Genomic DNA, 17,602 nt, shown 5'->3' with positions numbered 1-17,602 from the left:
GTTATTGCATTTATTTCTGGCTCCTCCATTTCACTTTCATTCTGAAGGCAGCACACAGTTCAGAGATGTTGTTGGTGGATTTTGCATGCAACAACTGCAATCTAAAAGCATATTCGTGGCTACAAAGTGAATTGATAAGATGGTAACACTCACCGCTACTCCTGGTGCTGCTACAGTAGGGGCACTAGAATTAAGGCCAGCTGGCTTGGGTCTCATGGTGGGTGGAACCATCTCTGGTGTGAGTGCTGTAGGAGGATCTATACCTTGCAGCTTCCGTCCAATCAACCACATGGCTAAGGCAAACTGTTCACAGTTCAATTTCCCTAATTGCTTTGTGTCACACAAGCTCCTGCAATGAGAAAATGGTAAGAATGAATGGATAAATCCATTTAACACTGTTGATGAATATAATCACTAATCCAAAAAATCATGAAATGTATCAATTTTAGTGATGGGTCGATTCGATTCCTCGATTCCATGAAAAGAATTGGAATCAAAAATGAGTATTCACTAAGGCAAAATATCGATTCCGATTCCAGTACATGGTTCCCACTCAAGCTAAAATATAAAATTCACAGTTTTTTCCAGGTTTTCACGGTTTAGATGTTGTCAAATTCACGGTTTTTAGATGAACAATTTTAGGCAGAAATATTGATCGCATAACGGTCATCGGCCGCACGTTAACTAAAAATTTAACAAACGCGACGGAGGCCGTGATTGCAAACGCAGCAATGAACGTGCTATCTCTCCTGATGTCACATATCGTCTGCAAAATTCAGCTCTCGCTAAAGGTTGTCAGTGGGAAAATGGAGGGACCCGGGTACCAGGAAAATTAAGAAGTGTCTGAATTTTCGCCAGGGTTAATGAATACTTTGGTTACCAGCCTTTGGTACAGGCTAAAGGTCAATGATTCATCATGACTACGCAGACCAATAATTGCGCTTCGAATATACGTGTGCAGGTAAATTCGTGGACAGTGTCTGCGCATGACTGACGTTGAAATATGATGGACATTTCGATTTTTCTTTTGATCTGTCAATCGTCGTTCTAAAATCAATTTTGAGAGATTTTTTAAAGGTATAATGACGAAATTCACGGCTTTCTCCAGGTTTTTTCACGGTAGACGAAATTCACGGCTTATTCACAGTTTGAAGGTTTTCACGTTGAGTGGGAACGCTGCAGTAACACTTCAAACCAAAAATTTACATATGACCGTGCTTCTAACTGTCATTAGACTTTTCTGTACCACGTAATCGTAAAAACAAAACATTCGAATCAGTGTAATGACGGTTTCTTCCATGCCATAGTCCTGTAGTGACGTTAAAGATACACAAGTTTGATTCTGAAATTTAGCAATTAAATATAAATTACATGGTGATGATATGAGTGATGCTTTTGTTAACTGATTCTTTCACAGAGTAATAATTTTTTACGTAGTTGTCTTGTTGCCAGGAATTAAGTGATATTTTCTTGCAGCCTATGGCATCAGAATTGACAGGATCAATACTGATAGACTCGGAACCGGAATGTCAGACCCGGAACAGGAATTGGGATAGCTAAAATTTGGGAATCGAACCATCCATGATTAATATAAAAGGCTTTTTCAAAAATGAGTAAATTTTCATGTTTAACCAATATATATGATAGTGTGTGTGAACCATTGATGGTAAGCTTTAACATTATGGATGAACACAGCTATTCATAAAGCATTGGAGTTGAAATACAAAAGATATGAGGTAGTGGGATGATAGAATATAGAATTTAAGTTTTTCCTGGTGCATACTCTGCAGGAATAGTTCTAAGGTTTTCCACCAGGTTTAGATTTGGGTCACAAGTCCCAACGTTTCGATCGGACGATGGCGGACTTAGTCATCGTCCTGGGTTAAGGGTTAAGAAAATTTTTCAATGCAACAAATAATTATTTCCCCAAAATGTAATTGCAAAATAAATGTAGATAAAATAATTGAATAATATAATATGAATAAAATAATTGAAGAATTTACCTACCATATATGAGCCAATACTGGTTGTGGAACATTGTAGCGAAGGAACACATCTCGAATTTCAGCTCCTGACACAAAACCATCCCTGTCTATATCAGTCTGTCGGAAGAGGACATCAAATTTAGCCTTTTCTTCTCCAGTGACGACCCAATTCGGCACACTTGGAGTAACCAAAGGTAAGACAGGAGCAACCGGAGCTGCAGAAGGCTGACAGTTTCATAAAAACATTAATTAATACCTTGCATGGATGACACTATACTTTTATGTTCCACATTAGTACAAGTCATAAATATTCACTTCAAATCACAAATTAGACTATAGTTTACACGTAAAAATGTAGCTTAGCATGCATTTAATCTACCTACTGACTAGAAAAGTTCCTCAACAATGACAGAAAACCACAGTTCTGAGATTGACTAAAATATATACTAATACAAGTAATATACTCCATGATTTAAAGCTTATTTAGAAAGAATAAGGAGTGAATTAAGGCCATAATTTCTGTAGCACCCATTTAGCATGCAATACCTCTCAGCTCTTATGTGTCTCAAGTCTGATAATCAACTAGACAAGTGTCTTTTTGATATTCATCAATTATTTAAAAACAATGCTTTCTAAGCTGATGAAATTTAAAAAAATCATTGAACAGCCACCTTAATGATTGCAGTCTTTTCAAATTTTACAAAAATTACAGGGTGTCAGTAGCCCCACCATATCCTCCCAATCTGCAGCTCTAAACCTAACCCTAACTTTCCATTTCAATAAAAAAACAGTAGGACCACTTAAAATATGGCTATGACAATGAAAAGAAACTGATATGATCTTTTAGGTTAGAATGACAGGGATCAAAGAGAAGATGAAAGAAGGAATATAAGATGAAATGGACTACAAATGAAATGATTGTTAGATAAAATTGGTTATAGTCTAAGCAAGAGTAAAAAATGCACACAAGAACTTGTTTTAAGCAGCTCAAACACAAAATTTTATTCGCCACAAAAACAGCCAGTCTTTGCATTAGCAGAGTATCTAACATTTGTCACAACCAACTACTTTCAAAACAACATTTTTAAAATATTTATCAGAGCTTGATGTTCCTTAAATGCTGTAATACGTTCAGGCAATGAAAAATTTATGATTCTCACAGAGTAACGTAGCTTAAAAAATGTAAGACATTGCATATACAGGTGTCACACTGCTACTGTTCTGAGATTTTTCAAACGAGCTTAAATTTGCTGTTATTTATGATAAGGATTTCTCAATCAATGCAATTTGCATACAATGAATATATTTATGAAGAGTTACGAAATATAAATTAATAAATATTGTTTTCTATGATGGAAGAAATAATCCTGCTCCTAAATATTACGAAATGACTTACTAAACCATCACCTTCTGGCCTAAATAGCTAATTAAGTACCACTGAGCACCTTAGGTTTTTTATGTACAAGCAGGGCTTGTAACAAATTTAATGGGTGAAAAAGTTCACTCAAAGGCAATTTCTAGAGCATAAGTAATTTGCAACATTTTTTCTGAAAAGGTGACAGAGAGTGATAATAATTAGTGTCGCACCAAAGGATAAAATGGATTACTATGCTGAACGTACATTCATTTGGCTTGAAAACATCGTAACCCCTCAGCATGTTATTTTAAGCGGCAAACAAGGAGCATCCCGAAGTTTATCAGGAGAAACTATCTGATCAGAGATTTCATTTAATAAATGCTGACACAAAAATCACTCTTTAGAAGTTCATTTCTCGATTCAATTCCTTTATCTGAACATGCCAGAATCTTTAAGAAATGACAGCATATCAATTGAACAGTGGAGTCCGCTTTTAACAAAGTTGCAGCCATTCCCCATTAAAAAAGGCCTTTCTCCCATGCTATAAAACCTGCTTTCAAAGAATGGTCATGTCGTGGAAACCCACTTTTAGCAAAGTTTTTTGTGTTTAAGGAATTGCTATTCTGATACATAACTCCAACTTCTCAACAGTAGTTACATTTTATCTCAACAGTAGTTACATTTTATCTCAACAGTAGTTTCCAATATCTGCAGTAAGTGAAAACTTATTGATTTCTATAGGTAAATAACAACAAGCATTCAAACTAGCCCAAACTCTGCCATCAACCACTAAACCTCTTTCCTGGGGTGATGACTTAGGCTACTACCAGCCTCTGTCAATTTATAAGGGGAAATCAAATGATACGTTTTTGAATACAGTAAACTCCAATTATCCATGTTGCGGATTATCTTCCTCGTACACTGTGCCCAAGAGCACCAATTGTAGTTCTTTCTTCAGTAGAAGATACTTCAGTATTCACACAACATAATATAATAAGCTTCATTCCTGTTGAATCATGGTGACCCACTCATTACCGCTCATAAATTATGTTCAGTATGTCCACTTCTTACGAACATTTGATTTACGAACTTTTAGAGATACGAACATTTGAAAAATTCAAGCATGTCCAAAATTTCAAATTTGGCACCTTAGGATTTGGTGCATTTGTGACGCAATGTGGCATAAAGGAACTTGCATGACAAAGTGTCAATTAAATCCGTTGTAAAGTCAATAGCTATTCAGCACTTCGCCTGTTCTTCTTTACCGGAGACAGTGTATTTTATTCAGTTCCATCCATGTTCAGCTAGATCAGTTCGTCACAATCGTGAATTAACGCACGATTGTAATGCAGAGCTACATTATGCAGGATAACACACGATGCCTTGCATAGGTTTATAAACTTATGAATAAGCTCTTGGAGCGAATCTAGTTGGTCATTTGTACGTAATTTAATCGCACACATCATACTCTGAAGCTATTCCGCAGAGCGAGTAAAAGTATGGGAGATTGAAGGGACAAGGAATTTTGGCAAGGTATGTTTTTTTTGCGATGATTCCTTTGGCTGTTTGAGGCATAACTTTGTGAAAGCGATTCATTATTGAAAATTAAAAAGAAGAACTTTGTGCTTTCACATGAATGTTTATTCACACATTTACACGACCACGGTTTCAACGTTAGACGTCATCATCAGGTGAACTCTACAGAGGTCCATCACATCCTTTTATACCAGGCTAGGAGGGGGAGGGACGAAGATAACTAGGTTGAACGGATAGGTCAACAGAGATGAAGGAGGGGGAAAGAACTTGGTCATACGCTAGAAAGAAGTTAGGGGGAGGAGGCTCCCTTAGGGAGGGTATGGCAGGTGGAGGGTTCAGGTGAAAGAGAGGCCACAGGGTTCATCATGTCATTAGCCCAGGAATTTAGGAGTGGGAGGCTTAAAAGAGGGGAGTGGGAGTCATACAAAAAGTCGTTTACAATGTTGTCATTGGAACGTACATGCTGCAAAATTTCCATCTGTTCCAAAGCATCTAATCTAGGTCCTACAAGGTTCAAAATGAAGCACTTCAAATACAAAATCACTTTGATGACTGTTATCTAACAAATTTTTTGCAAATTGTGAAGTAGTCTTTTTATTTCTCATGCAGGCTTGGTGTTCTTTCACCCGTTCTTGAAATTGTCGTCACATTTGCCCAACATACACGTTGCATTCACATTTTCACCTAAACCCCACTCCTTTCTTCTCTTGGGATGGGATCTTTTGGGAGGGAAAGAATGTTCCTGAGGTTGGATTTATTGTAAAAAGCATCTTAATTTTATCCTTATGCACCTTTTAGTTAATCTTTGGCCCGATGTCCTTTACGTAAAGGATTCTACACCACTTGGCCGTGGATTCTTGTTGCATTTGGGATCCATAAATTTCTCCCACTGTTTATTTTTTTAATTGTTTCTGATATAAACTATCAATGAGCTGTTCGTTGTAGCCGCTATTTTTAGCAATTACTTTAATTGAGTTTCATTCCTTCTTGAAATTGGTAGGGGACATCGGAATATGCAGCAACCTATGTAACATGCTGTGAAAGGCTGATAACTTCTGAGAGAAACAATGTCTTGAACAGGCGTGGATCACTTGGTCTGTATAGGAGTTTTTTCCGAAAAATTGAGAACTTGAGGTGATTATTGACCTTAGTGACTTTAAGATCAAGGAAGTAGAGAGAGTTATTATCTTCTATTTGGTAAGTGAAATTCAAATTGCGGTCCAAAGAATTCAAAAAAGATAGGAACATTTGTAGTTTCGTGTAGCCATGCATGCAGTAGAAGCCCAAGGGAACTGGAGATTTTTGTCACACTCAGGCATGAATGGTAGCCACAACCAGTCAAGGCCAAACGGAAAAGGAAGTGATAAGTGAAGGCAATAGGGAACGTGGAAGACGAGGTGAAGGGAGTAGTGATCGCATGAGTCACAGCCAAGCGCTCACTAGCTTAAACAGTTTGCTGGAGTATATAGAGCAGTGGGAATATGAGTAAAATTATATTATTGCCACTAAAAATGCCTGCAGTGAGCTGATGAAAGCTCCCAATGAGTCCTTGAAGCAATGTAAAATAACAGACTACGTGCATAAATGATAATGTATTGTTTGATATACATAAATTATGAACATTATAGGAAGTAGAAGTGAAAGCTTGGATTATTCGCGACTTCGAATTATTCCTGCCATTTCTCTTCATCATTAGCCTGGATGATCGAGAATTTACTGCAGTAAAATACCTCGTCTGCCCCTTCATCTCCCCTATAAACAGGCTCCACTGTATTTTTTTATCTTCAATAATTACCATTATCGAAAAAATTCAGACTTAAAATTCATACTGGATCTTAATGCAAGAACAAGGTACTACATCACTTCTGACATATTCAGTTACAAGGTTAATATGAGTGGTGACATTTTTAAGATTACAAATACAGAACAGTGCATTGGAGAGCATTAATGGGGCAGTGGACATATATGGCAATTTATTATAAATCTAAGAAACATAATGAGACAAGGTTTAGCTAAGACTTCACTGCTGCTTTATGACAGGGCCATTCTTCAATCCAATGATAAATCATCAGTCAACTCTGCCACTTAATGAACTGAATTGATTTAAGCAAACCATTGCAAGCTATGACTTAATAAGCATCATACACCAGGACAACAATATGACAAATGTACATCTTACACTCCAAGAATGAATATAATATTTCAGTAAGCAATTATTCTACGTAAAATAGCAAAAAGTTCCATTTTTCTACGTAATTTATCATATCAATGACAAATCGTTAATAAAAACCTCCCCATTAAATGTTCATGGTTGGGGGAGCAGTCTCAATGTAAAATTTGATCTTAGAATTTCAAGTACAAGATAGATAATGATATTTAAAAGATTCTCTTGAAGAAGAAAGCAGGTTCTTTAAGTCAGAAAAATAGTAACTACAGAAATGAGTAAAAATATCAAAGAATGAGCTACACATTTACTTTATGAGGATTGAGTGAAAGTAGAGAAATGCCATACCATTGCATTAGAAGAGGTGACTACGGGCTGTTTTGGAGGATTGATGACTGCTGGTTTGGTCCCATCTAAACCCATCACCAGGTGATTATTATTGTTATGAGAAAGCACATCCACTTTTTTTGGAGGAGCCAGCTCAGGGGGTAATACATTTGGTATACTGTGCTTATCCAGTGCTTTGTATACAAGGTGCATAGCCTATAAACAAGGATATGAAATTCTCAAGATAAGTACACCAAGTGACAAAACCTGATAGACAACACAGAAATTTACTAATCCCCACACCCTTAAAAATGGTACAATAATATATAAATAAAATAGATAATATCCATTTCAAAGTCTAATGATACTGTTATTTCATACATTTCTGAAATGGCCAGACAGCCTTAGAAAACTTAAATTTGAAGAGAAGGGAGGGGTAGTTTAGCAAAAAACAAGAATGATGTGTAATTTATAAAAATCAAGAATGCAAGTCATAGATATCACATATATGTCCATACACAATGAATGAACAACAAGTGAAATGGATTAGGGCTGTAGGGAGCAAAAGTCTTCATAGAGCAAGCCCTGACCCATGATAATCCATCGGCATCTCATAAGGTGCCCATTACATGATTTCTCACCTGATGGACATCTCAAGCATAAAGGCATCTGATATGGGCATTAACTTAAACCAGAATTTCATATTTACGGGGTTTAATAATACGGTAAGTATTCATAACATCTGAGATCCCCATCAATCATTTACTGACAAAATATACAATGTGAACCATTAGTCCACTGGATAAACTCATGATTCAGCACCAGGAACTTTCCCTGAAGATTGAATATGGAACCAATGTCTACTGCATCACTGTGGTTTTTAAATTTTTTACAGAATACATGGTCTTTCCCACTTTAGTAAGTTTGAAATAAGATTGCCTTTACCACACAGCTTCCAAGTTATCATATATATATTCCAAGAAATCCATCAAAGAAACAAGACTGAGGCTTATCAAAATTCCACGATAGCTTGGTGATATAATGAGGAAACAGCAAGAGGATCAGGAGGTAATGTAATGCTGTGCCTTTAAAAGAGAGAATCTACTGTTTCTAATAAATATATCTGCAAATGTATACCGTATTTATCTGGATATAATACCCCCTTTTTTTCCAAAACTGCCCATAGTAAAAGTAAAGTGGGGACTATTTTCAAATGCATTTTTCATATTTTTCCCGAAACTGAAGCCTCAAAATTAGGGGGGGGGGACTATATTAGGAGAAATACGGTATTTACAATTTATGAACTATGAATACTTTTCTTTGAAATATACTTATTTTCTCCAAAATAGGACACAACTTCAAGTTTAAATAGCTTAAGTTTTTTGTTGTTACTCCACCGTTTATAAATTGGGTGGAGGATAGGCTGACTGTTTTTAGCAGAGAGGAGTTTTTGAGGACATCAAGGAGTTGAATAGAAATGAGCCACCTCAAAAAAGGAACCGATAGCCTCAGCCACATAAAGAGGCCATGAAACATAAATGTGATGTCCCCCATTTTATTGGAGTTGTCATACTGATTTTTGACCAGATTATATAGAAACAGTAAATTCTCCATTATTTCTAACAGCTGAAAATCGTTCTTAGATCATTTCAACTATGTATTTGAGAATATTATTCATGAATAAGCACAGCAGAAAAAAAGTGATACTGCTGGAAGTGCCAAGCAAAATAATCTCTCATCCTTATGATTTTCTAAGATGATGAGCAAATATTAATTAACTACTTATCAATATTCAAGGAAAATGCAGTTGGATTGCAATGTAATTACCATCTGTGACTTGGTGATGCACATTTCTTAGTATGCCAGACTAATAAGAAATGATCTTGAATTGAGAAAATAAATACTTACCACAGTGAACTCATGTCTGTCTAGCATTCCATCTTTGTCCATGTCCGCCAAATCCCATATTTTGCCTAATGTATCAAATGGTAACTTAGAATTCAGCATAACACCTTTAACCTACACAAGGAACACCAAAAAATTAATATCCAGGATGTGGGTAGATTTAGACGAATATGATTTAAGGCACATAAACCCTTCTCGAGAAAACAATATTGAAATAAAAAATATTAAGCAAAAGAAGAAATACTGAATGTAACTTTTGTCACATCCAAAGAATTTGAATTGATTATACCACATTCAATGTGCCATTAAGCTATGATGCAGTATTTTTAATTTCACACTTCACTGGAAGATACACAAGTACAAATTCTTTTATCTTTAACTTCATTCAGCCAACCTCATCAAGGCTACCCATCCCCCTATTTACAGCAAATAATATATAAATAAATCACAGCAGTGACAACTACTTCGAATGAATTCTAGTCACAGGTTTTAAAATAAAGCACCAAAGGAACAACATAGCAGCATATAATCATTCAACTTGTCCAGGATTTCCCAGTTAGGTAAGGTAACAGTTACACCACTAACAAGGGGAGACCACGAAACTTGCTGTCTTTTTCAATGCCCTTTTTTTATGGCATTTGGAATGGCGAACTTATCTTGGAACTGGTAGTGGTTCCATGGAATGGGCCTTAGTTTGGTTGTAATTAATTAATTTACATGCAGTACTTTTAACAAGCCTTCTATCATTACACAATAGCCCATCCTCCTACAGATCGGTTAGCGCGTGCAGTGGTAAGCATTGTCCACTCCCACCTAGGGGGCCAGGGTTCAGGGCTCTGACCCAGCAGTATATTTTGTAGTTGGTTGATTGCTTGTATATCATTTTGATCATACGTTAGCAAGTTATTAATTGATTTTATTTTCAGCAAGTATAGGCAGGGGAGGATTTTTTAATCATCATAATGGCTTTAGCAGCATGGCTCAGTATTTCAGCAGTGTCATCTCGAATAAGGGGATATGAAGACTACACTAGAAAGGGTTGGTGTGCGCTAAAATTTAAATTTTTTGTATTGCTTGTACCGATCAACTTCCAAAGGTATTTAAGCAGTGTCTTTTGAAACGTAGAGATATGAAGACACTTGCTTACAATACACTAGCGACCCTCCTAAAAAATTACCAAAAGATTAAAGAAAAGCAATAACAGTGGCTTTATTTTTTCTGATAAATGAAATTTGTAGGTGGTCTTATTATTATGCTGGATAGGGTATGGAAGATTTTGGGTAGCAGCAAGCACAAGATATATTTGGCGTAATTGTTGATTTTAAATAATTAACTTTTATTTCATACTATTTTCAAATTAAAAATGAAAACTACGTCGTGCAAGAGGACATAGCATTAAGGATTGCAGTGAGCAATAATATGCATGCAGATTCAATAAAGGAGAACACAAAACGAATATAAACTGCTATATCCCTCTCGAACACTTGTAATTCACATTACTCATAAGGGAGTTTACTTACAAAGTTCCCATATAATAAAAGAGCTATTCCAAAATAATAATTCAATTAAAAAATAGTATGAAATAAAAGTTAATTATTTAAAATCAACAATTACGCCAAATATATCTTGTGCTTGCTGCTACCCAAAATCTTCCATACCCTATCCAGCATAATAATAAGACCACCTACAAATTTCATTTATCAGAAAAAATAAAGCCACTGTTATTGCTTTTCTTTAATCTTTCGGTAATTTTTTAGGAGGGTCGCTAGTGTATTGTAAGCAAGTGTCTTCATATCTCTACGTTTCAAAAGACACTGCTTAAATACCTAAACGCAATTATGATGATATAAAATTTCTCTCATGCCCATGCTTGCTGCAATTAAAATTAATTATTAACTTGTCGCTGCATGATCAAAATGAAGACTACAAAATATACTGCCGTGACGGAGCCCCAAACCCTGACCCCCTAGGTGGGAGTCGAGGACACTAACGACTACATTGACTACCCGACCAGAGGGAAGATGTGCTATTTTGTAATTATGTAAGGCTTTTTAAAAGCACGGCATGAAAATAAATTAATTACAGCCAAACTAAGGCCCATTCAGTGGAGCCACGAAAAGTTCCAAGATTTGTTTGCCTTTCCGAATACCATAAAAAAATACAGCATTGAAAAAGGCGGAGCAAGGTACATGGTCTCCCTTTGCAAGATCTCCATCCAAATTCCTATTAAAATAATTGAAAACTGATGCCTTGGCTGTATAGTTGTTAATATTCCTTCAGCAAATCACCACACTCGAAATCCCAGTCCAGTCAACTTACTTCTTGACAGCAAATTTTCTACCATTGGTTTCCATAAAATCAATAAGAAGTAACTCTGAGAGAACAAAACTTGACTTGTACGTGAAGGTAACTGGAAATATTCTTGCACCATGGAAGTCTATTCAGAACTGATTGAAGTGAGAGGTATGCAAATTCATTTATAATATGTTACTCCCTACCCACTATACATTGAGTTTCAAGCTCTAATGGTTAAATTACTCTGTTTTTCAATTTCTCGGAAAATAGGTGCGAAGTGTATTATTTTTCAGTTATCTCTTCCTACATGGAACAAAAGTAAGAGAGTATGATTTCACAGTCTAGTAACCACACTTAAAGAGGCATTGTTTCATTGAGTTATTGATTCTCTAAAATTTTTCATTCTGACATTTCATACCTTATTTCCAGGCAGCAGTCCATTAACAGGTCGCAAAGAGTCAAACAGGTGATCATACTTTATCCTTTCAGCAGGCTTAATACTCCAGTCACTTCCAGAATTCACAGTTGTAGCAATTGACGGCGGAATAATATTGTTTGGTATGCTGACTGGAATATCTCCCTGAAAGCAATATCCAGCTTAGTAATTTAAGGAATTGACAAAAAAGATATCAAAAAGACAATTAAATCACTTTTTATAACCATTACTGCAGCAGAAGAATTACCACTTATCACCAACACTATGCCATGTTAACCCAAATATATTTTCTGTATTTTTGGTAACTTTCCTCTAAATGCAATCTCATGGTATCATAACAAATTCAGTAGTCAATTCTCTTAAAATCAAGCAATAAGTTACAAAAATACTTTAAATAATATTCCAATTCAATTGTTTAACAGAGATTTCCAGTTAGTATCTCAGGGTTTATAGCACCTTCTTACAAAATATAGTAGCAGCATCCAAATATACAAAAATATTGATAGCTTTGGTAATCAAAGGGCATACTGTACGTCAGGACCTTGATGCAGCGATGTTATTAATTCTTATTCAAACATAACTGTTATAAAGACCAAATTCAGAGATGATAGAAGAAAACATAAAAAAAATCTCTGACTTAATAATATGGCTATCAATTTCAAATAGTGAATGGATGGATAGTATGATCTCATCTGGAAAATTACCAGCACAATACATCTACCCTAAAGATTATTAGGTGGGCAATAATTGATTCTTGTAAATATGGAATACAAATTTTGAACTATGCCAAGTGACTTTCACAGCTGCAATACTACCATATTAAAATGCTTATAACTACCTGTTTTTATCTAACTAAATGGAGTAACTCAGCAGAAGAAAAGTATTCCAACTACATTAACGATGACACTTTGTAACCTTCCATAAAGTTTGCGCTTTCAGTTACAAAATCTTCTTTATTGATCAAAATGGAGGCCCACATAGACAAAATTAGCAAGTTATGAGCCAATGTGCCCATTTAGGCATACCAAGTAAGTAAAGAGCCAGACTTTTGCAAACTTTATCACAGTGAAAAATAAAGGACAGCACAATTTACAACAACTTCAAAAGAAGTCTGACATTTATACACCCATTACTGTGAGCTCCTATCCTCTCATTTCTTAATATCTTGAATCTAATTCGATAATTTTCTAGCCCAAGTATATATATGCTGGTTAACTAAAATACCTCACAACAGTTAGATGGACTTATTATTAATAGGCAAAATCAATTCTTACACTAAATATGACATTCTGAATGTCACAACAAAATCTTCAAATCAACAACAAAACCACTGGTGTCAAGTCTTCAAACCTCAACAAACACTACACATCAAATCAATCCATCACACAAGATTTGTCGCAAGTCATCTCTAAAGTATTCACAATGCTGAGATATAGCTTTCTCACCATTTTGGGAGGAGGTGCATCAGCCATTATTCCTGACATAGCAACTTCTCTTCCATTCTGTGCCAATGAAACAAGTTTCAAAGCCACAAAGAATCCTGCACGATCAAGGGCACCTTTTCCTGTAGGGTCCGAGAGGTCCCAAACTCGACCAAGAACGCCGTCGGGTAAGCCTGATCTCTTGAGGAAACGAGCAGCATCTGATGCTCCAACGCTCCCCAGTCGACCCCCAGGGTCCACCTGTAATACGAGCACGAAATATGTATACAATTTTCAATTTATGACTGACAGCTACGGTAGTATCCAATGTACACAAGCACTAATTAATAGAAATCCCATTTATTCATGCCACGATGGAATAACTCCGCCGCCATACAGAGGAGTAACCTTTTTCTCGTAATAGTTCACCTTTATCATAATAAAATAAAAATATTAATGCTAATGACAGAAACACTTCGAAGCTAATCGTACATTATTCTGCTAACTGCACGGCCTCCACTCTTCATTCGAGGAGTTAAGGTAAAGAGTATACATAGGAACAAATAATGCAAGTCATTATGAAAAAAATAGTTACAGCAGGAAACTCTACAACGAGTCAATAACCAAGGCATACTTACGATGTTATAATATGCTTCATATATCCTGATGTGGCTCCCAGCCACCTAGAATAACAATATATCAGCATAAGTTTACAGTATATAATAGCGGAAGTTTTAATTAATTGAACCCAAAACTAATATGCTCGTAGAAGAGACAAATTTTTAAAATACAGATCATACCGACTAAAGTGGGCAGGGCTGACTAAATAGTAAATATTCCAGGAAAGAGTGTCATTCGTCAATAAGAAGTCAATTCAAACCCAAAGCCATAAAACAGCAAGCTGTATTACTAAATTATTAATGAACTTCATCCATAACCTACGTATTAAATCAATGAAAGCGCCCACCTATGCTCCTTCTTGACCGTTACGAGCATGAAATTTACACACAAATTGACACATTCTATGACATGCAGAATTTACGCCAATTTTATCATGAGTGGCAAAAAATCACAATTTAAATGGTAATATAACAAAATATCAGGACAGGTTATACAGGCATAAAAAGAAAATTTGAAAGAAATTGGTATACTCTTACTTGATTCGGAGACGGCAAGGCGGCCATCTTACAGAATACTACGGACAATTCTTATTGGTTACTACGAATACAGTCATCCAATGATGACAACAATCAATACAGGAGCAGGCGGTAACAGGCGTAGCAGCAGTTTTAGACCACCAACTCCCTCTATTACTGACAAGTGGGTTTCATTCATTCCATTGTCGTAGGCTTAGAATTCATAGAATGGAGGGATAGAGACAGCTAATTCGGGCATAATTGCCCAAAAATATCAGCTAAGGCCAGAGATAGCATCGGATTTGTGCAGAATTATGTCCCACAAATCGAAGACACATGACAGCGGTGAATTAGCGCCAGGTTGGCTTACGGATTCTGAAAGGTCAAATACAAACATCAGTAATGAAGCCGAAGTTAAAAAGATACCTGAGCAATATTCTCAATTGGTAATAGATAAAGTTAACTTACATTTCACGGACGTTTTACGCTGAAACAGCCGTGAATACGCCGTAGTTCGGAAGTCAACCACTAGAGTAATACGTGAGTCTTGAAATTAACCTTTTGTGACGCTGCTTTAGCTAGAATAAATTCGAAATATGAATGATTTTCGCCTCGCGCTCACAAGTTCTGTATACGAATTTGTGTCCGTGCTACAGAGAGAGGTATTTTTATCCCATTTATACAAAAAAGCGATTTGTCGAGAATCAGTTTTCTGTGCAACCAGAAAAAGCGCGACCCCTTCAAATTGCTAATGATTTTATTTTAGAGTGTGGTCTTAGACGAAAATGAATCCCTAAAGAAGAGCAGGGCTTTCAAAGGCATGAAAGAAATAAAAATATTTATGGTTTCAGGTAGTAATCGGCTTCAAGAAGTTTATAAGCGCAGTGTCCTCGGGGCCATTGTCATGGTGGTGGGGAATTAGTCCTAAGAGGGGGCACCTAGAAGGTATGCAACACGTTTAAAAAAAGGATGTGGTTCCGAGGAGGATATCTATCGAAACATTAATAGCCACGAAAAGTATCGTCGATAAGATTCAATATTATGCTGGTGAAATAAAAAGATTGCGCTCGAAAACATCGTTTGTAATTAGTGGTTTCCCATTATCCAAGCGAACGTTAAACAAAGGGGATAACAAGTTTTGGTTTGGCTACGGAATTCTACGCAGTGGTGAGTGGTGATTCTGCGTAGGCAATGGTCTTAATAAACCTTAAATGGTCTTAAAATATATGTGGTCAAAGCAGTCAATAAATTCCCCGTTTCACTGTTTTTTTTCGCAAAACAGAAAAGTCCACGTAGAGTGGTCCGGAAAATGAAAGAAAAAGAAGGGGTCAAAAAGTGGCCTATTTTTGGTCTACATGCATTTTGGCTGACATTGATTATGACAGCATTTTTATATTCCTTAATATCTGGGGATGACGGTATCCATCCCATCTCGATTCCCTCGCAATCTGCCATGAAAGCAGTGAGTGTTGTCAACTCCTTGAACCCCAAGTAATTGGTAAGTGAGATATCGTCTGTAACCAACTGCGATTAACTTGTCATGCGAAAAGTCCGTCACTGTAAAGGGAAAGCATGATAAGGTTTCGGTATTGGGAAGGAAGCGTTACTAAAATCAACGTACATTTTAAGTATTTGTGGAATCAAGGGCGTACCCAGGATCAAAACTAGGGGGGATGGGGCAAGCCATGGTTGTTCAAGTTGTACGTACCTAAGTTAGTGTTATGCATCTCAAGACCTGTGACATTTTCCTTAACTTTCCAGTCCCAAGAAAGTTTGCCTTGTGGGGTATAAAGAACGATAACTATATTAAAAACCCTTATGGCACTAATTATTGTAACGCATTCGATTCTTCAATCCTGCCATTTGATTTTCAAAACGTCGAGAATATTCGGCCTCCACCACACTTAAAAATACTCACACGTCTTTCAAAATTCTCATATTTGGCAAGGCACTAGGCACAACTGATTTAAAGATAAAATATTTTGTACCAGCAATGTTCATAAGCAATTTTGATTCTCCTCAGGCCGAGGCTCGTGATCATATCATCGTCCTTTTTCCAAGAAAATTCACATGTGCGGTGGAGGAAGTCGCATCAGAGGCGACAGAGGGTCAATATTTCTCGCTATGACGAAGACTAATCCGTCTTCCGTAAGGACGGAGTGGAGTAGCATTTTGAGGAATTTTTCTCTTATACATGCATTGAACTATTTTGTGAATTGCTTTTTCCTCAACCAAGTCCTTTCGTTTCACAATCATTTCTTTCCGCTGGAGTTTTTAAATTATTTAAGGAGGACATCGGTACTCGCAGATAATTATGCCCAAATGGAAGCCATTTATAGACGCATAAATGCATTGCAAATGGAAATACTGGTTTATTTAATAGGAAAGCATAAGGTAGAACGGCGTGTGCAACAGTATCGAGAGATACCCATAGAAATTTAATATAATATAGTCACACCACGCGTCGACCCGGCCGCCGCCCACGTCAGCGCATTGCATCGCTATAGCTTACCATGATGAGATCGGAGTGGCAAATAATAGCAAAAATTTTCTTTCCCTATGCGTTGCATACACTATCCCCTTCTTATTCACGCAAAAGACTGCGCGAGGGGAGGAGACGCTCTAAGCGATATTGTGCATTTATTTGAAAATTCGGGTGAAAAAAGTTAAACAAATATATAAAATGCAATCAAATCCGAGTAAAATGTATCAAGTACATTACAATAATGTTTATATTTGTAGGTAAAACTATTTTTGACTAAATATAATGTCTGAAATTTGTCCTCCATGAAGGTAACTTCTTCGAAATTGACCGATTTCACGCGAATGATTTTTTTTGTACACTGAATGCTTCTTGTTTACTGGGTCTCTGTGACCGCTCTGATAAACCAAAATACCGACTACGTAGCTTATCATATATACAATATCATAGAGTAGATAATATCTTCTTACTCTATGATAATATCCAGTAGAATCTCCACGTACAATTCAAAATGCGTCACGCAAAAATAATTAGTCCTCTTAAGTCATTCTAGATGAA

The 17,602-nt window shown here is 36.4% G+C and overlaps 1 protein-coding gene across 4 annotated transcripts in view; it reads right to left on the bottom strand.

The window, feature by feature from the left end:
- The window catches only part of LOC124157788 (epidermal growth factor receptor substrate 15-like 1), a 53,867-nt gene extending 38,741 nt beyond the window's left edge, over nucleotides 1–15,126 (bottom strand). For 3 of the 4 annotated variants that reach the window (XM_046532802.1, XM_046532804.1, XM_046532806.1), the window contains exons 1-9: nucleotides 15,031–15,126; nucleotides 14,584–14,937; nucleotides 14,065–14,109; nucleotides 13,451–13,687; nucleotides 11,988–12,149; nucleotides 9,278–9,388; nucleotides 7,391–7,585; nucleotides 2,008–2,210; nucleotides 154–349 (exon numbers count right to left, since the gene is read on the bottom strand). In XM_046532802.1, coding sequence (XP_046388758.1) covers nucleotides 154–349; nucleotides 2,008–2,210; nucleotides 7,391–7,585; nucleotides 9,278–9,388; nucleotides 11,988–12,149; nucleotides 13,451–13,687; nucleotides 14,065–14,109; nucleotides 14,584–14,610 — 1,176 coding nt within the window. In that variant the 5' untranslated portion in view covers nucleotides 14,611–14,937; nucleotides 15,031–15,126. The remainder of the gene's footprint in view (nucleotides 1–153; nucleotides 350–2,007; nucleotides 2,211–7,390; nucleotides 7,586–9,277; nucleotides 9,389–11,987; nucleotides 12,150–13,450; nucleotides 13,688–14,064; nucleotides 14,110–14,583; nucleotides 14,938–15,030) is intronic. The other variant, XM_046532805.1, reaches the window with a different exon arrangement.
- Between the last annotated feature and the right edge of the window lie 2,476 nt (nucleotides 15,127–17,602).

The sequence above is a fragment of the Ischnura elegans genome, chromosome 4 (genome assembly GCF_921293095.1).
Source record: "Ischnura elegans chromosome 4, ioIscEleg1.1, whole genome shotgun sequence".
NCBI lineage: Eukaryota > Metazoa > Arthropoda > Insecta > Odonata > Coenagrionidae > Ischnura > Ischnura elegans.
Note: the sequence above shows the minus strand (reverse complement) of the source record. Positions and strands in the feature narration are given on the sequence as shown.